This window comes from Pimephales promelas, chromosome 7 (assembly GCF_988280905.1).
Source record: "Pimephales promelas chromosome 7, fPimPro1.hap1.1, whole genome shotgun sequence".
NCBI classification, from domain to species: domain Eukaryota; kingdom Metazoa; phylum Chordata; class Actinopteri; order Cypriniformes; family Leuciscidae; genus Pimephales; species Pimephales promelas.
The window spans coordinates 40,972,853-40,993,590 of NC_142775.1; the positions used below are offsets into that span (position 1 = coordinate 40,972,853).

Here is a 20,738-nt window from a genome sequence, read left to right on the forward strand (position 1 = left end):
TGAAATATCAAAACCGAATAACAGAGCGAGGGTCATTAAATCCTGCCAGCGGTGACCTTTGCCCTGTGACGAGGGTAATTAGACTAGTAGAGAGACTGATATAGTAGAGCGCTGGACAGAGAACGGCCTTTATATATTCTTGGTCATTAAAGTGAGCTGGAGCTGTCGTGATGTGAGAGTTTGAGGCGGTAATGAAGATCAGGTCAGGTCTCTATCCCTCCATCAGCTGCAGGATAGCAGAATAAAAGACCTTCTGCGTTAAAATTACGCCTCTTTTCTTCTGTGAATAAAGTCAAACCGCTTCTGGAACAAGAACAAATACAGTAAAACAATATATTTTCCAAATCTAAAAAGATGGTGTTCATTTACCGACCTATTAAAGTACTCATATCTGTTTTGTTCTATTGTAACTGATAACCACCAATCACAGCGGAGATGAGAGTCACATGACCAATCACATCTCATCACGATCAGCTTTTCCACAAGAATGTTAATATTAATGGGCTATGTGCACAACCGTAGTTTCGAACTTCCGCTTTTGTCAGAAGTTGGCGTATCAGTTTCCGGTCTACGATTGGTCACCCGCATCCACTAATAAACAAACAAGATGAGTGCTGCTGTTGTACGAAAAAAACAGTTCTTAAACACATCTAAGTAAGAACTGTAGTGGATCTAACCTCCGTTTCACACCCGTTTGCAGAGGTGGAAGTAACGAATTACAACTACTCAGATTACTGTAATTAAGTAGTTTTTTTGTGTACTTGTACTTTTATGAGTACATTTTTAAGTCTGTAATTTTCCTTGTACTTGAGTACAAATTAAGTTAAGTAATGTACTTCACTACTTTAAAAAACCCATTAATTACAAAGTACTTGTAAAATTTGAATTTAACAATTATTCAAATCTTTGACCAGCATTTGGGTATCCAATGGAAATAACTGATCGTGGGCGGGCCAATAAAAACCCTTGTATTTGGACTGGGAAAATATCCCGGTTTCTGGAGAGCTATTCGTCCTCACACGTCCTTCAGTGTGTATTTTAATGTTATCAAAGAACTTTGCCGTTCGAGACGCTGAATTCATTGAAAATTCCGAAGAAATACCAGATGACGAGTGCCCATGACCCCACATGGAGGAGTTGTTCTTATACAGAGGAAGGAAAGGAGACAGCGTGCGTTTTATAGAAACTTTGTTTCTGCAGTGATTTTGGCTTACAAGACTTCAGCCTCTAATCTCAGAAAATACATTATGGTACATTTATGTGATAGTTCAGTTGTTTTCGTTTTTAAAGTTGGGTAGACCTCACGATAATTTGACTAAAAACATCACTTGAAACATGAGCTTCAGCGTTACTCAGTGACAAGCACATATACCGTAATAAAGATTTAGCATTGTAAACTTAGATTAAAAAGTTAGATTGTATGTCATTGTCAACACATTGTTTTATTAATATTGAATCAGTGTTTTAAGCTTAGAATGAAGAGTTCAATAATGACTCTTTCATAAAAACAGTATCTTGCCGGCCATGACCCACTGGCATAACAGTGTAACTGCACTAATTGACAGTCTGTCTAGATGGCACATTTGTGTCAGTGCTAAATGCTGATAACTTTTGAAACTTTTGAAATATTAGTAGGGTACTTTTGGGGGGAAAAAGAAAAAAGAAGTTTATAAATAAAATAACCCAATAAGCTTATTTATTTTGCATTATAATTTATTAATAATAATAATCATATTAGACCATTTTTATAATTTGGTTTCCATAAAAGTAAATAAATATCACAGGCTAAAAAGTAATTAGTACGTGAGTAGTTTTTGAGAGGGGTACTTTGTACTTTTACTTAAGTACATTTTTAACACCAGTACTTTCGCTTGTAATCGAGTATTATTTTAGCAACTACTTGTACTTGTACTTGAGTACAAATTTTCAGTACTCTTTCCACCTCTGCCCGTTTGCAGTGTGTGTTGCGGTGCAGGAGCGTGCTGTTAGTGCGTTCACATATTATGATGCGTTTGCGCAGTGAATAACTGATCCGCGGCTGTACAACAAACACATACTTAATATTTTTATTATTTTTTGCGCGTCGATCAAAATGTCTATTTTGTGCAGCCACTGCGCACGAAGGTTGGTGTTTATCAGGAAGCAGTAGAAGCTCAAATGGCTGTTGGCGACTTGAAGCAGAGCAAGTGCCAGTCTCCTAACGCACCATGTAAACAGGTTAGGGCTTTCACTTTTCACTGATAACAGCAGCACAGCGATCGTTTCCACACTGAATCTATTTCTGCTGTGCTGCAAACGCTGGTGGTCAAAATGATTGACCTGAAAATGTAGTAATTTCACCATAAATGCGTTTAATTAAATAAAATGTAGTAATCTCACCATAAATGCACATTTAATCAAGGAAAAATTTGACCACTTGCTTGAGCAACTTAATGCATGGAGTAACTTACATTGTTTAAATTGTGTTTAAACGTGCATTGTTTTTAAAAATAAGTTGCAGCATAACTTCTGGACTTTAAATAAAAATATTAATGTGTTTGTTGTACAGCCGCGGATCAGTTGTTCACTGTGCAAACGCATCATAATATGTGAACGCACTAACAGCACGCTCCTGCACCGCAACACACACTGCAAACGGGTGTGAAACGGAGGTTAGATCCACTACAGTTCTTAGAAACTTAGATGTGTTTAAGAACTGTTTTATCCGTATAACAGCAGCACTCATCTTGTTTGTTTATTAGTGGATGCGGATGACCAATCGTAGACCGGAAGTTCGAAACTACGGTTGTGCACATAGCCTATATATAGAAGCTGGACAGTGTCATTCACACACACATTAAACACCATCATGGTCACACACACATGACATTTACTAAATGAAATATTGTAATTAAACAACTTTAAATGTAACATAAAACCTATATGTAATTGAAAAACATATGTTTTTTAATTTTAGTTAAGTCAATAAAACCTAAAATGTTGCTACTGCATTTTTTTACAGTAAAATTCTGGCAACCGCAGCTGCCGTTTTCAACTGTGAATTTAACACTTTTTTTAACAGCTTTCACACAGTGACAGACACTGTTTCTGTTCAGGAAATCTTTTTTTTTTTTTTTTACAATTTTTAAGTTGACAACTGCTGTCCACTTGTCATGTATTTGTCTTAATCAATAAGGGTTCAAGAGTCTCTCCGTGTTTCATGACATTTATTGTATATTTAGTGTATATTTGAGCAAATTTCAGCAGTGCTCCTCATATAAAGCTGGACAAGGACTTTGAAGATTCGCTCTGGTGTCCATCACGCCTAAATGTCCTTCGTGAGTTAAACTGAAAGCTTTAGCACAGAGTGACTGTAGAAACACAAAGCGTGTCCCACTCCAGACTGATTGTCCCGTCACAATGAACTCATTGGCAATGTGAGCGTATGATTTACATTAAAACAACCAGTCTGTGTGTGTCTTCCCTTAATTCTCTCTCTGTGCTGATGATCCCATACAGTAACATTACAGATGAGGACGATTCATCCGCTGTTCTTCATCAGTAATGATTACATGAGCAATAACTTTAGCTGATGCTTTCTTATCAAAGTAGCAAACTGTTGATTCAGACACTTTTCACACATGTGGATTTCTGATGAACATGACACTTCAGAGGAAATTGTGGCGCACTTGTGATAAAGTTCAGTGTGAATTATCAGAAATAAAGCGCAAGATGGTCACATGCATTAACACTTCTAGATGTGCAGTTACTTCAGATGTTGGTGGAGTTTGACTTCATGTTACTAAGAGCAGCTTCACCTCAGATCATCTGTCATTTTATTCCTGAAGCCGTTTTGAAGAGTTTGTCTTTTCATATTTGTGGACTGAAGATGTTTCGCACTGTTTTCTTCTGTCTGTGTTTCTGCCGTCTGGATGGTGAGTTTTAAATATTACTTTGGTTGTTTCTCTTCTCATGTAATAAATTACAGGTTAAATTATCCAGCGATTATTAAATGTAACTGTTATTCTCATGTAGAAATAATTGAGCTGATTTTACTGTGAGAGCAAGTTTGAATTCAGGTCTAAACTCAGTTATTAGGCAGAAAGTGGGGTCAGGACCGCCCCATCTCATGAAAGTGCGTATTTACCACAAATTACATTTCTCCTGCCATTTATAGGCTGTATATTTATTTGTTATATAAAACAGAAATAGTTTTGGCGTGTGTATGATGTGCACTTTTTGCCGTGTAATACTAACACAATCTCATCCCAAGATGTCATGTAAATTCCCACTAACTGATATATGTATTCACTGTTACAGGACAGCGCTAAAATTTACTAACATCTACTAAAGATATATGGATATAATAGTTTGCACATGCTGTGCTTCTTCTGTGTGTTTATTCGATTTTTTTAAATACAATAATGTTTAAGAAATCTACTAAAGACAGAAAAGAAGCACAGCATGAGTTTATACAGCAACAGTCAATTCAACCTAGAACTGGTTAAAACATTAAAGTTAAAGTGTCTTTTTAGTTTTTGTTCCATATATAAATCTATTTCTACTATTTAATTTTCCATCTTTTGTCTTTGTGTTGCCGAAGAATATTATTAATATCACATTTAAATGAATTAAAGTTATTCTAGTGAAGCTTCATCAAACCAACATCAAGTGATTTAAAGCTTTGTGGAAAACTCTGTTCTTCAGGTGTGTTTGGTGAAGAATATGATGATGATGATGATGAAGGGAGAATCAGTCACTCTAAACTCTGATCTCACTGAAATAAAGGATGATGATGTGATTCAGTGGAGGTTTAAAGATTATAATGATGAGACTGTAACTGTAATCGCTGAAATCAATGTAACGGCCGGCAGAATCGCTGTATATGATGATGTTCTTGATGGGAGATTCAGAGACAGACTGAAGCTGAACAAACACACTGGATCTCTGACCGTCATAAACATCACAACTGAAGAGACTGGACTTTATTCTCTACAGATCAACGGTGTGAGAAAGAGGACGATCTATATTGGTATCGATTATTACTTTGGTGAGGCTAAACACATTTGTTTCACCTGTTTTTAATGACAACATTTAAATTAATTCATTCACCATTATGTTTCTTTTTGTTTGTTTTATGATATTGTTTATTTCAAACTGACATTTTAAACTATTTACTAAAACATTGTGATGTGATTTCACAGTATTATTTTGAAAAACCCTGTTTGTGTTTGTTCTGTGTGTGTTTCTGATATCAGGATCAGTGACTCTGAGGTCAGCGATGAAGGGAGAATCAGTCACTCTAAACTCTGATCTCACTGAAATAAAGGATGATGATGTGATTCAGTGGAGGTTTGAAGATTATAATGATGAGACTGAAACTTTAATCGCTGAAATCAATGTAACGGCCGACAGAATCGCTGTATATGATGATGTTCTTGATGGGAGATTCAGAGACAGACTGAAGCTGAACAATCACACTGGATCTCTGACCATCATAAACATCACAACTGAACATGCTGGAGATTATAGACAATATGCTGGAGAAACTGAATCTATGCGGTTTCCAGTCATTAGAGTCCTTCTTGCTGTCTTTGGTTGGTTAAATATTTGTTTTACCATTTTATTTTTTAATCAAACTAAACAATATGAATCTAAACACCATTTTGTTTCTTTTCTGTTTTTGTTTTATGAAATTGTTCATTTGAAATATAAATATAAATATCTCTGCTAACTCTGTTTCTGTTTGTTGATCCAGTTGAAATATCAGTAATGGAGGGAGAATCACTCACTATAAACTCTGATCTCACTGAAATAAAGGATTATGTTTGGATTCGGTGGATATTTGGAGATGAAAACATTTTAATCGCTGAAATTAATGTAATGTACGACAGAATCGCTGTATATGATGATTATCTCGGGAGATTCAGAGACAGACTGAAGCTGAACAATCAAACTGGATCTCTGACCATCACAAACATCACAACTGAACAAGCTGGAGATTATAAACTGCAGATCATTGGTATGAGATATCACAGGTTCTCAGTAAAAGCTTTCAGAGTTTCAGTCTATGGTGAGTAGAGATCATCTCCTGTCCTTCAAACATTCTTGTTTTTAACCAATTATTTACATATTTATTAATTGTTGAGTCATTGTATAGTTTGAGATGATGGATCATACACTGATTGAACTGAAAGAAGATTGTTGATTAGATTTGTTCTTATTTCTCTTTTCTCTCTCAGCTGTGATATTAGCGTTTATGAACTGATCTGATCTCAGTTTGATGCTTTTACTCCTCAGACTCTGTCCACTGCTGTGGTCCTACTGAAGCTGCGATCCGATTGGTCCTCTCTGCTCTGGTGGGCGTGGCTACTGTCATTCTTGTGGTTTATGAAATCAGATCCAGAAGAGCTGAACGAGATCAAGCTCATATTCACACATCAGAAACCTAATGTGTCATTTATCAGATTACTATTTTTAGTCATTTATTAATCTTCATATATGTGTAATGGCTTTATATGCTGGCATTTACTGTATGTTTATTTTTAATGTGGTTTATTTCATAATCTGAGAACAAACAGCAACATATTTTCTCCTGAACTCATTAGTGCTCAAAGTGTTAATGTGAGTGTTTGTCATTGTAAATACTGATTCTTTACTGATCGAGTCATTCATATTTGATTGGGGACTTTAAAAATGACTTCTAATCACAGTTAAAGTCTCACATGTCTTGTGTTGTTCTTATAGTTCAGATCTCTAATACTGAAGCTCCACTAAACACACACATTTCTCTCAAAGACACAGATCTCACTTTACTAATGCTGGATTAATCTGTCATTTAATTTGCTTGCCTTTATCAATAAAGTTTTTGATTGATTTTTTGATTGTTTTTGTTTTTGATTAGTAAATCAAAATGGGCTTTTAAAATTTATAATTTATACGTATCTAAAAGCAAAATGGTTTTTGACTAATTTTAAAGATTAAGAGTTTATCCTCATTCATCCACTGGTTAAAGTTGGGTTTAGATTTAAACCATCTGCACTTATGAAGGAAAAACTTTCCAAGCTAAACAAGAAACGAGTTGGAAAAGGGAATATGTATAATCCACCAATGTACTCCAACCGAAGGAAATGTGATGCTGGTGTAAAGTCGGTGGTGAATCAGCACACCAAACAACACATTTGAGGAAATATAAATGGCCTACATTGAGCTTTGCAAACCCACTGTTCCTCAATTAGTAACCACACTCTTAAAATGAATGTGTTAAAAACAACACAACCTGTGTTATATCTTAACACACCTGTGTGTCTAGTTAAGGACAACACATTTTGTGTTACTTTTAACTCAACTAGTGTGTTATTGTTCTTAACACGGAGTGTGATTTCACTAAGTTTGCACTTTGAATTAGATTAAAATGTAGCAACTGACAAAATATTGTGTTTATAAGTTTTATTTACACTGGTGCACTCTTATAAAATGATTTTGTAAATAACACAACCTGTAAAAAGAGATGTTAAAAATGACACATGCTGTGTAGATTTTAACACATAAAGTGTGTGTGCTTAGGGACAACACATTTTGTGTAGATTTTAACACATGCTGTGTAGATTTTAACACATGTAGTGTGTGTGCTCAGGGACAACACATTTTGTGTAGATTTTAACACATGTTGTGTAGATTTTAACCCGTTTTGTAGATTTTAACACATGTAGTGTGTTTGCTTAAGGACAACACATGTTGTGTCAAATTTAACACACAACCTGTGTTGTTTCTTTACACATCTCTGTGTTTATAAGGATTACACATTTTGTGTTACGTTTAACACAACTAATGTGTTAGACAGCAGCAGTGTGTTGTTGAAACCTTTTACACACTAATGTGTTATAGTAACACAACTTGTGTCAGATATGCGTCACATGTGACTGTAGTCGGAGAGTATTTGCCAGAGTTACTTCCCGTGTGCTTACAAAAGTGTTCGGATGAACACTGACACGTATTGGTAACTTGTATTTATGTAGTCCAGTGATGTTTAATAGAGTTTGTTTGAACATTTGGATGTTTTAAACATCATTAATCTATATAGACAAGCTCTTATTGAGAATTAACAGAGGTTTGATGTTTCATTTCAGTTTTATTTCAAGTCACCAGAATCGTGATTAATGGCTCCTTTATTTGGGGTCTTGACCCTTTACTCTTGTTTTAGTGTTTCTCTGCCTGCTGTAACTGTATTTTAGTAAAATACATCTGTTATAGTGTCAGAAAATATGATCAGAAGGTTCTTGATGATGTCATAATTAGCAAGTTATGATCAAGTTTTTGAGTATATGGATGGGGTGCTTTATTTTAATGATTTATTGTTAGTTCTGAAAGTTTTGTGAAACTACATCCAGCAATTAAAAAGTGCAGAATGACAAAAAAAGTTCAAAGCTACAGCAGAAACCAGTCAAACACAGATATCAAGAATCAGCGTATGGATCTCAATAATGGTGACAAACGAAAAGTTTCATGCCGCAATGCATGCTGGGACTTATGGATGAGCTTTGTACTAGAGACATGCTTTGCCACCATTGTTGAGAGTCATATGCTGATTCTTGATGTCTGTATTTGACTAGTTTCTGCAGCAGCTTTAAACTTTCTCTAAACATATTTTTTTAAAGAATTATAGCATAAGGTAGCATACACCATAATATCATGTAAACACTGAATATCTGTAATCAAATATAAGTGATCAAATATAAGTTATCTCTTAAACATTAAACTTCTCGTGCTATGTTAAAAAACATCATGTTGAAAAATGATCATTTAATGATCTTTTTCCTCAAGATAATTTCAACTGTTTCAGATGTGCAATATAAATACACAGAAACAGCAAACAGAGAAACGAATGGTAAAGAGTGAAGGGTCAAGAGCCCAAATAAAGCTGCCACTAATCACGATTCTGGTGACATCAAAACAAACATTCAATGAATCGTCAACACAAAACCTGGTAATTCTCAATAAGTGTTTCTGTAGACGTCTGACAGAAATAAATTGTTTGTTATAATAAATTAGTTATTAATAACAAGTGAAATCAGCATTTGAAAAAAACATTGAAACCAAGGCATGATGTGATTGGCTGCCAAAAACACTCATTAATCTGAAGTTTTTTATGAATTAAGATTTTATTTATTTATTGTAATGTATTGTTTCATTTATTTTAGAGCTTGTTATGGGATACAATATAAAATACACTACCTCTAATTAGGTTCATAAACACAAACTTCCCTCCACCCATTAAAATTCTATCCAGTTACATTTTAACACACATTGTGTGTTAAAAACTACACAACTTGTGTCAAAATACCATCAACACATGATGTGTGTTGTTTTTTAACACATCTCTTTTTAGAGTGCACAAGAAGCCATAAAAGTTGAGCCTGGACTCAAAACCCTCTTTATTTAAAATGGCGTAAAAGCTAGACCACTTGTTCTTGCTTAAATACACCTTCCCCATAAGGCTAATCTGTCCGTTCTTGACCAATCCTGTCTCCTCCAGCGGTGCGGGTGTCTGGACTGACCTCAGTGGGTGAAGGGACTCTCCTTGGCCTCACACTGCTTTGTTCACGAGTTCGCATCTACATATAATTATGATAAAGAAGATTATGCGTACTCGGCGTGCTGTCCGGGTGGAGGGACCCGAGCCCAGAGCACTCCCTCGTGGTAAGAGGAGATGGAAGTAAGAGAGAGGAGACGGGGTGGAGGTGGGATGCTGATAAACTGCCAAGGAGCAAGTGTGGGTTCTGCTGATATTGATCTTGGCCTAGATTGATTACTGATTGCTCTCCACTGGTGCTGATTGGGTTAATTAACTGCACCTGCTCCTCCCGAACCTTGTTTATCAAACCACATTTGGAGACACCATGTTCTTGTCAGCAAGTGTGAATGGTACATCTGTCTCATATGTTTCTCAAGGTCCTGAATGGTAAGGATGTCTCATATTAAATACACAATTCTTAAAGATTTTTTTAATTATGAGTTTTGAATTTTGAATTATGAATTTTGAGTTATGGTATGAATTATGCAAAGGAAATGCAGCAAGAGGTCAGTGTAATCAAAGCAATCAAATAGATTATAGGCATCAAGAAGTCAAGTGTGTGTGTGTGTGTGTGTGTGTGTGTGTGTGTGTGTGTGTGTGTGTGTGTGTGTGTGTGTTGGCTAAGTCACAGTCAATGACAGGGTTGAATTGTGAATTCTGTAATTGATTGAAGCGATCACACTTCAGATCTCTTTAGTTATGATGTTTCTGTTATTAGTGGTTTGTTGAGAAATCAGGGGCCTGACAACAATCTGAAAGTTTAAACATTCTGACATTTAATAGCAAGTCTGCCTCTGCTTTTTGATGCATTTGTAACCCTGCTGAAATATATTCATATATGTTCATTTGAATAATACTGTTGAAATATATTCATATATGTTCATTTGAATAATACTGCTGAAATATATTCATATATGTTCATTTGAAATACAGTTTTGTGTGTATCCAATCACAGTTGAGGTCAAAGGGGAAGTAAAAAAAAAAAGGAGAGAGCGTGGAGGAAGAGAGGGAGAACCGCGTGTGTTTTTGGGGCGGGGAGAGTAACTCGGAAAAAAAGTTACTGAAATTGACCAGTTTAGTCAAAGTGTTCGATAAGGACTCTTGAAAGACTTTAATGGTGATAATTCGGTCTGTGTAAGTGGCTTACTCTGCACACAAAGACGAAAAGAAGTAATTTAGCCGCTGATATAGTGGTTAGTGTTTTTGCATGGACTTTTCTATAAGCTAGCGACTAGCGACCTCGATTAGTTAAGCCCGTGTGGAGTTGTGAAATCGACGACGAGGATCAAAGACCCGACGGAGCCGGATAGCGTTACTGTCTGGTGGACTTTGCCCAGATCATCGACCATGTGACTCTTCTCCTCATCTTCTCTGCCCCGCGAATCTGTCTTCTGCCGCTGACGCTTTGATCCAGTGTGCGTGAGATAACATTAAAAGGTACCATTATTTTGTTTGGCCCGTGTGGTGAAGCAGCCAGTTGATTTTAGGCTACAACGTACCCAAGCTACATTCAGGCCTGCATCAATGAACATTTAAGGGGTATTTATAATTCAAGTGTTGCCGGCTATTTTATTTTCTTGGGCCCTTTTTTGGTTGAGTGTGAATGTGAATACCTTTGTGATCTAGTAACGTAATTACAATTGAGATTTAATTACTATTTCTTACTATTTCTATATTTTCTAAGTAAATCTGTTACACTTTTATATAACAGTTGTGGTTACTTGACTCTTTTGATATTTTAAGTTAAGACAAAATTTGTTTTTTGGTTTAAATACTCAAGTGTTTATCGGATAATAATTACGTTGCCTTTGATTTCCAGTTAAAGGGTGTAACTATTACTGTTTATCTAGAGATTCAAACGGAAAGAGCATTTAATTCACAAAAGTTAAACACTAATTAGTTTAATAGTGAAACCTCACTTATGTTATTTTTGTAGAGTTTAAAGAACTCAGGATAGTCACCTCTCATTATAGTTCAACACGCTAGAGAGGCGCTACATAAATTGGAGGCACCGCTGGGATCATTAGTGTGGGTTTTTTGTTTATTTTTGTACATTTTACATTGAAAATTAGCATTTTGAAGTTTTAGTTAGTGCTAACCGATAAGATAAAATGGAACATATGACAGAGCTAGTAACAGAGTTAAAGGGTTGGTGCCGTGGCGAAGCATTAGACGAGGCTCATGCAGTCATGTTGCTCATTCTAGAGGATGTGGACACAAGTGCAATAGAAGAGACAATGCAAACAGTGAAGTGTCTGGGACGTGTTCGAGTCAGAGGCCGAACTTTCAACAGCAAACTAAACCGATACTTGGTCTTGTGTGAATGCAAGGAAGTAGTAAAAGGCGAAATCGTTCCATTTGAAGTGCTTCCTATTGACGGTGGAGGTCCGTGGCCTGTTATCACCGCAGATGCAGTTACACAAGCCCGTACACAAGGTTACCAGTCCGGACCACAACAAGCTCCAGGTAAACGTGTTGAGGATCGTCACCCATTGTTCCCTGAAGATGAAGCGGCTGCCAAGTCAACAGAGGCCATACTGCGAGCTGTGAGTGATTTACTTGACAAAACGTCCAAGTCCTCAAGCGAGTCTGGAAGCTATCGCCGCCTACGAACTTTCTCTGGGTTATTGCCCACCCCAGCTGGCGAAGAGCAGTTCGATCACTGGTTGGGTCAAGCACGGCTCATGGTGGAAGAGTGTGAATGCTCTCTCAAAGAGAAGAGGAGGAGACTGATGGAAAGTCTCAGAGGCCCAGCGCTTGACATTGTAAAAGCAGCTCGAGCCAGTGATCCTGAAGTGAGCCCCGAAGACTGCTTAGAGGCACTGGAGCATGCTTTTGGAACAGCAGAGTCAGGAGAAGAGTTGTATTTATCATTCCGTTTACTGCAGCAACAACCCAGTGAGAAACTGTCTGACTTCCTCCGACGTCTGGAGCAGTCGTTGACTAGGGTGGTGCAGAGAGATGGTCTCCCTTTTGGATGTGCGGATAAAGCAAGACTTGACCAGTTGTTGCGTGGTGCGATATCCTCTGATCTGATGTTAGTTAACCTTCGTCTGAGAGAGAGGAGAGCAAAGCCCCCCACCTTTCTCCAGCTGTTAAAGGAGATACGCACAGAAGAGGAATATGAGGCCTCACGAAAGAGGATTACTCCTGTCATGCAAGGGGGAAATATAAGGCAGAATGCTGACGTGAAGCAGACTGAAATCCAGAAATTGAAGTCTGAGATCAAAGAACTTAAGGCCTTAGTTGCTGCTGTTGTGTCTAAGCCAGCCCACGACACATCAGTTAGCAGAGAGAAAATTCCCCCAAATGAAGGGTACAGTGAGTGCAGCTCGGACAGTGAGATTGCAGCTTTGAAAAAACAAATGAAGCGCCTGCAACAGAAAGTTACAAATAAAGTGGCTGAACCTCATGCTGCCGTGTCTGCTGTGAATGCCTCAAAACCAGTAGCCAGCTCTCCACAACGGTCATTCAAAGTATCGGAGGAACACTTCTGTTATCGATGTGGTGAGAGTGGGCATTTTGTACGGAAGTGCCAAAGCCCAGAAAACCAGGCTAAAGTTATCAAGAGACTTATTCAAGCTCTGAAGTTGTCCAAGAACAACCAGCCGTCAAGTGATGCCACTGCTAATGCAGTTAACTGTTCCGTTGAGAAAAGTACAGCTGACATGCCTGAAGGTGTGCCTATTCCTGATGGGTTAGTTGGGCCACCTAGCCTGGTGCCGCTGAAGGTAAATGGACAACCCTGCACTGCTCTATTAGATAGTGGCTCTCAGGTGACAATCATTTTTGAACCTTGGTACCAGAAGTACTTGTCAGATATCCCCATTCAGCCAGTATCTGGTCTTGCCCTGTGGGGTTTAAGTGAGTCTGGAGCTAGCTACCCTTACCGTGGCTATGTGGTAGTTGACATGGAGTATCCAGCTGAGGTGGTAGGAACAAGTCAGACTGTAACTGTCCTAGCTCTCATATGTCCAAACCCCAGGTCTGAAGATAAGACATCTGTCATTGTGGGTACCAATGCGAGCCATGTTAGACGTCTGGTGAATCAATGCAAAGATAATGGAATTGATGTCACCCGAACACTAGGCCTTCGGGTTCGTGTCGAGGAGGATCAACCTGTTCTGAAGGGTGCTGTGGTCCCAGTGCTAGAGGAGGAGGCTGGTCGTGTCCGATGGATGGGTCCAGGCCCCTTGGTCTTACCTCCAGATGATGACACTCAGGTCGTGTGTAAAGTCGAGCTGAAGAAACCGGTTGCTCAAGAAATCCTGATGATAGACTCCTCACCAGCTGCCGTCTTACCTGCTGATGTGATTTTTCATCCCATGGTTGTGCCCAGTGGGGCATTGGATGTCAACAGTGTGAGAATCCTGCTAAAAAATGCATCTTCAAGAGAAACTTCCATACCTGTGGGAACAGTGATTGGAGGTGTGTACCACATTGATTCAGTTGCGACGATTCCCCCTAAGGAGACTGTTTCTGCTGACTTTGATGAGAGCATGATAAACTTTGGGGATTCTCCTATCTCAGAACAATGGAAGAACAGATTGTGTAAGAAACTGGCTCAGAAGTCTCATGTCTTCTCAATGCACGAATGGGACGTGGGATTAGCAAGAGGAGTAGAGCACAGAATCCGACTCTCTGATTCCAGGCCTTTCCGTCAACGATCACGCCGGCTAGCCCCTGCTGATATCGAAGATGTGAGAAAGCATTTACAAGAACTGCTGCATGCAGGGATCATAACAGAGTCGCGAAGCCCCTACGCATCCCCTATAGTTGTTGTCAGAAAGAAGACTGGGGCTATTAGGATGTGCATAGATTACCGACTGTTGAATAGCCGAACCATACCTGACCAGTACACAACCCCATGCATTGAGGATGCGTTGAATGCGTTGGCAGGGAGTCAGTGGTTTTCGGTACTGGATTTGCGTTCAGGCTACTACCAGATAGCCATGTCCGAAGAGGACAAAGAGAAGACGGCATTCATTTGCCCGTTAGGATTTTTCCAGTTTGAACGAATGCCTCAAGGCATTACGGGGGCACCAGCAACCTTTCAAAGGTTAATGGAAAAGGCAGTAGGTGACATGAACCTCTTGCAAGTGCTGGTGTACCTAGATGACGTGATCGTGTTTGGAAAAACTCTCGAGGAACACGAAGAGAGACTGCTTAAGGTCCTAGATCGTCTCGGTGAAGTTGGGCTGAAACTCTCAGTGGACAAGTGCCAGATCTGTCTGCCAAGGGTCAAGTACCTGGGGCACATCGTGTCTGCAAATGGAGTTGCCCCAGATCCAACCAAGATTGAGGCTGTCACTACATGGCCCCTGCCCACAAACCTGAAGACATTACAATCTTTCCTAGGATTTTGTGGTTACTACCGCCGATTCATTCGGAACTATGCTGAAATTGTTAGACCACTAACTGAACTCACAAAGGGATATGCTCCAACTCAGAAGAGTAAGAAGTATGCCAAAGATGTGAACAAAGTTTACTTGAAAGAATCAGAGCTTTTCGGGGAAAGATGGGACAAATCCTGTACAGATGCGTTTCATCACATAATTCACTGTCTGACGCATGCACCTGTCCTGGCATTTGCCAATCCACAACATCCATACATCCTCCATGTGGATGCCAGCTTGAAGGGTCTTGGTGCTGTGCTTTACCAAGAACATCCTGAAGGCCTGAGACCAGTTGCTTTTGCTAGCAGAAAAGTCAGCTCAGCAGAGAGAAACTACCCCATACATCAGCTGGAATTTTTGTCACTCAAGTGGGCGGTAGTTGACAAATTCCATGACTATTTGTATGGGGCAAGATTCACCGTACGTACTGATAACAACCCCCTTACGTACGTGCTGTCCACAGCCAAGCTCAATGCGGTGGGGCATCGCTGGCTAGCTGCCTTGTCGACGTATGAGTTTGATGTGCAGTATCGCCCAGGGCGCCAGAATATTGATGCCGACCTGTTGTCAAGGAACATGCCAGAGGAGGACGACAGTGCTTGGGTGACTATACCTCAGTCTGGAGTGAAAACTATTTGCCAGAGAGTCTGTAGCTCAGAGTCTGCACGTAGTATACCAGTCTGTGTAGCTCAGCTTGGAGCATCTCCTCACTGTGTTCCTGATCTGTATGCGTTTCCCACCCACATGGAGTTGAAGTCTCTGGAACTCATGTCCGAACAGAGTCTCAGGAAGGCTCAGGAAGAGGATGAGGCCATTGGACCGGCCATCCAAGCCATCAAGCATGGGCGCTGGCCAGAGGAGGGGAACGTGAGTCCTGAGCTATCCAGATTGAAAAGAGAAGCTGGGAAGCTGTCAATGAAAGATGGATTGCTGTACCGCTACTGTAAAAGACCATCCGGAGATGTGGTCAGTCAACTCATTCTGCCAAGAGAGTTCCGTGAGATAGTTATGCGGGCCATGCATGATGACCTCGGGCACCTTGGACAAGAAAGAACTGTTGACCTTATCCGAAATAGATTCTTTTGGCCTAGGATGTCGATGCAAGTGGAAGAATACATCAAGAACTGTGGGGAGTGTGTTACTCACAAGAGTCCTATACAGAGAGCTGCTCCGTTGCACCAGATCGTAAGCCATGGGCCTATGGATTTAGTGTGCATGGACTTTCTTTCCATGGAGCCTGACTCCAAAGGCATAAGTAATGTGTTAGTGGTCACGGATCATTTCACGAGGTACGCCCAGGCTTTCCCAACTAAAAGCCAGAAGGCTCATGTTGTTGCTAAGGTCCTAATTGAGAAATATTTCATACATTATGGACTGCCTTCGAGGATCCATTCGGACCAAGGAAGAGATTTTGAGAGCCGTTTGATCCGAGAATTGTTGGCCTTGATGGGGATACGCAAGTCACGGACAACACCGTACCATCCGCAAGGAGACCCGCAACCAGAAAGGTTCAACCGAACTCTGCTCTCTATGATTGGTACGTTAGGCCGGGAGAAGAAACGTACGTGGAGTCAACATATTCCTCACTTGGTACACGCATACAACAGCACCAAGTGTGATGTCACTGGGTACTCACCTTACCATTTAATGTTTGGCAGAGAGGCGAGGCTTCCTGTTGACTTGTGCTTTGGGACGTCCCCAGATGGCATGGAAGAGGCGTCTCACACCCGATATGTTACCAAGCTGAAAGAGGACTTAAAGCAAGCCTACAAGTTAGCCTCTAATGCTGCAGACAAAAGGCACCAGCGAAACAAGAAGTTGTATGATCGCAGAGTTACCTTTCAGTCTATAGAGATTGGCGATAGAGTACTGCTCCGGAATCTAGGCCTGAGAGGCAAGCACAAACTGGAAAGCAAGTGGAGTCCTGATCCATATGTTGTCGTTGGAAAGATGCCAAATCTACCAGTGTTTAAGATTAAACGGGAGGATGGAAGACTAGGGACAAAGACTATACACAGGGACCACCTTCTTCCGATTGGACAGCTGGTAAGAATGCCACACACTGACCAGGATGCTGATCCACCTGAGAAACCCAAAAACAGAGCGGGCACTCACAAGAGAAGTCAAAGGGACTCAACACCAGAGACTCAAGAGTTACAGGAGTTTTCTGATTCGTTCTCTGACATGGAGTATTATGTCACTCCCCGTGTCACTCGGAGAGAGCCTGTCCCAAGGGTTCTAAATACTGCCAGGCCAGTAATTGATTTAGAAGATGACCCTGAAACAGAACATGAAAATGATTCAGACCTAGAAAAGGTGGGAGACAACTCTGAACCAGAACCAGAACCTGAGGATGAGGAGTTTTATCCAGAAGTAGCTCTGGAAGAGACTAGTGAAGCTGGGTCGGAATCTGAGCAAGAAGTATCTGAGGTCCAGGAGGATACAGTGCTGCCCAGAAGTGAAGCTAGACCTAAACGAACTGCCAAGCCAACTATTAGACTTACTTATGATGAGCCCGGTAGATCAAGAGATGAGCCTTTAACCATAGTACACCGAGGGATAGTCATTAAAATAGGAAAACACTAGAGATCAGTTATTATGCCCTTAGGAATCCTTTGTCAGTTTATTAGTGTCTGATGAGGACACTCAGACATTTAAAAGGGGGAGGGTGTAACCCTGCTGAAATATATTCATATATGTTCATTTGAATAATACTGTTGAAATATATTCATATATGTTCATTTGAATAATACTGTTAAAATATATTCATATATGTTCATTTGAATAATACTGCTGAAATATATTCATATATGTTCATTTGAAATACAGTTTTGTGTGTATCCAATCACAGTTGAGGTCAAAGGGGAAGTAAAAAAAAAAAGGAGAGAGCGTGGAGGAAGAGAGGGAGAACCGCGTGTGTTTTTGGGGCGGGGAGAGTAACTCGGAAAAAAAGTTACTGAAATTGACCAGTTTAGTCAAAGTGTTCGATAAGGACTCTTGAAAGACTTTAATGGTGATAATTCGGTCTGTGTAAGTGGCTTACTCTGCACACAAAGACGAAAAGAAGTAATTTAGCCGCTGATATAGTGGTTAGTGTTTTTGCATGGACTTTTCTATAAGCTAGCGACTAGCGACCTCGATTAGTTAAGCCCGTGTGGAGTTGTGAAATCGACGACGAGGATCAAAGACCCGACGGAGCCGGATAGCGTTACTGTCTGGTGGACTTTGCCCAGATCATCGACCATGTGACTCTTCTCCTCATCTTCTCTGCCCCGCGAATCTGTCTTCTGCCGCTGACGCTTTGATCCAGTGTGCGTGAGATAACATTAAAAGGTACCATTATTTTGTTTGGCCCGTGTGGTGAAGCAGCCAGTTGATTTTAGGCTACAACGTACCCAAGCTACATTCAGGCCTGCATCAATGAACATTTAAGGGGTATTTATAATTCAAGTGTTGCCGGCTATTTTATTTTCTTGGGCCCTTTTTTGGTTGAGTGTGAATGTGAATACCTTTGTGATCTAGTAACGTGATTACAATTGAGATTTAATTACTATTTCTTACTATTTCTATATTTTCTAAGTAAATCTGTTACACTTTTATATAACAGTTGTGGTTACTTGACTCTTTTGATATTTTAAGTTAAGACAAAATTTGTTTTTTGGTTTAAATACTCAAGTGTTTATCGGATAATAATTACGTTGCCTTTGATTTCCAGTTAAAGGGTGTAACTATTACTGTTTATCTAGAGATTCAAACGGAAAGAGCATTTAATTCACAAAAGTTAAACACTAATTAGTTTAATAGTGAAACCTCACTTATGTTATTTTGTAGAGTTTAAAGAACTCAGGATAGTCACCTCTCATTATAGTTCAACACGCTAGAGAGGCGCTACACATTGCATTGATTTGTGACTGTAGCCATTAATATGTGTTTTCCATGAGTTTGCAGGGTGAATCGCGTGTGTTATGTCATGGGATCCGCTTCCCATCCTAATGTGTGTGAAGCTATCCGGATCTGTGAGTGAGAAGATGCACAATAGATCTTTAGTGAAGTGACACTATTGGACTCTGTCATCTTCATCTTCTTATGATGTGTAATGTTCAGTCTCTTTTCCGGGTGATGATGCTGTGAGGGTGTTGTGATGGAGGAGTGTGTTCAGTGTTTATGTCTGGATCATTTGGAAGATGCTTTTCCAAGTTTAGATGTTGTTTCTCGTTGCTTAGTCAAACAAGGATTTCTTGAACAAAGAGCTTTCCGACCCGTAACAATGCAAACAACATTTTCTCAACACTTCTCAATAGGGTAGAATACTATTATGGTAAATGTTATATATAAATCACAAATTTTTGGAAATTACCACCACAAAATCAGTCGTTTTGATCGCAAAAATCACCAAAAAAAATCGTGAAATCCTGGAGGGACTGAGAATAAGTTGACTTACCACAGTGGCAGAAGAAAGAGAAGATGTTCAAACCTCGTGTTGATTTTAAAGGGGGGGTTGACTGCGATTTGACTTTTTTGATGTTAAATAGTGTGTAATGTTGCTGTTGGTGCATGAACAGTATCTGCAGAGTTGCAGCGCTGAAAGTTCAGTGTAAGCAGAGATATCGTCTTTTAAAATCAGGAAGTGTAAACGCCTACAAAAACGACTGGATTGGGACTACAGCTGGGTTATGGTACGTCACTAACCCACACATTTGCATCAACCCTCCCTCAGAATATGCAGAAAAGGGCATGATCATATTTCAGCGGCTCGTCGAGTGTGTTGTTCATCCAGCTGTCAGGTCTTCTGTGTTCGTCTTCCCACAGACGCTGTACTTTCATTCATGCCTTGTGTGTGCCCTGAACTCTTAAGTGACTTCTGGTTTACTTGAGTTGCAAGCCAATGTTCTGGAACAAAGAGGAAAATCTTTAACCCGACATTAAGATCTCAACGACACAGTATTTCACGGCTGATCTGACACAGAGAAAGCAGTCCTGAGCTCTCGTAGCATTTCTTTATATATCCAGACCTTATTTGACATGGAAACATGAGTTTAGTGGAAATTTACTGTATTCCCCGTCCATACTCACTGGGGCAGAAGTTTGACCATCTGCTGGGAACAGTGGAAATCAGCATTCATCAATTTACACCTTTGGGAGTGCCGAGAGACACATTCCTTTGTGTGCCAGTTATTCCTAAACTCTTAAAAACATTATTACCTTTTGTTTTACTTCTTTGGGAATGAGACATCTATACCAGTCACCCTGAGACCTTTAAAATGATACTAAACAATCCTTAAAGATGATCATTCACATTAAAACCATATCGATTCTTGTGTGTGTGTGTGTGTGTGTGTGTGTGTGTGTGTGTGTGTGTGTGTGTGTGTGTGTGTGTGTGTGAGAGGTGTTCAAATGTTCATTTGTAAGCAATGTCCTTCGTCTCAGAGCTGGTGAGGTTGATATCTGATGACGAATGACGAAACGGCAGGTCGCTTTGGTTTATATACAGCGAGCCGGGACTCCATGGTTGGCAGCCGTGCTGTGATTGGTGCTTCCGCGATCGGACACGCCCAGGGGCGTTCCCATAGTGAGATACCTCACTTCCTGTTATCAGAGAACCGGGTTACGGCAGTAATCGAACGTTTTCAGACATTTAAGGGCTTTCCCGAGAACCGATGAATAAAGCGTTTCTGAAATTAGTTTAGTTGTGTTTGTGTTTGTGTTCGGTTGGTGAGTTTAAAAACGGGTTTTTATAAAACACGGTTTCTCCTTTTATGCAAGAGATTTAGTGTTTGTAGTCAGGGCTT

At 39.8% G+C, this 20,738-nt stretch overlaps 1 protein-coding gene across 1 annotated transcript; it reads left to right on the top strand.

Moving 5' to 3' along the window:
* Positions 1–5,212: 5,212 nt before the first annotated feature.
* LOC148978408 (uncharacterized) lies at positions 5,213–6,691 on the top strand. Its single transcript, XM_089133504.1, has 3 exons — positions 5,213–5,545; positions 5,713–6,052; positions 6,280–6,691. Exons 1-3 carry the CDS (start codon positions 5,261–5,263, stop codon positions 6,429–6,431), a joined length of 777 nt encoding a protein of 258 aa, XP_088989630.1. The 5' UTR covers positions 5,213–5,260; the 3' UTR covers positions 6,432–6,691.
* The last annotated feature ends 14,047 nt before the right edge of the window (positions 6,692–20,738 follow it).

Coding starts and splice junctions, on each gene's coding strand:
- LOC148978408 (XM_089133504.1), top strand. CDS start 5,261: ATGAAGGGAGAATCAGTCACTCTAAACTCTGATCTCACTGAAATAAAG. Junction 5,546..5,712: donor AAACTGAATCTATGCGGTTT/CCAGTCATTAGA, acceptor ATATCTCTGCTA/ACTCTGTTTCTGTTTGTTGA. Junction 6,053..6,279: donor TTTCAGAGTTTCAGTCTATG/GTGAGTAGAGAT, acceptor TTTACTCCTCAG/ACTCTGTCCACTGCTGTGGT.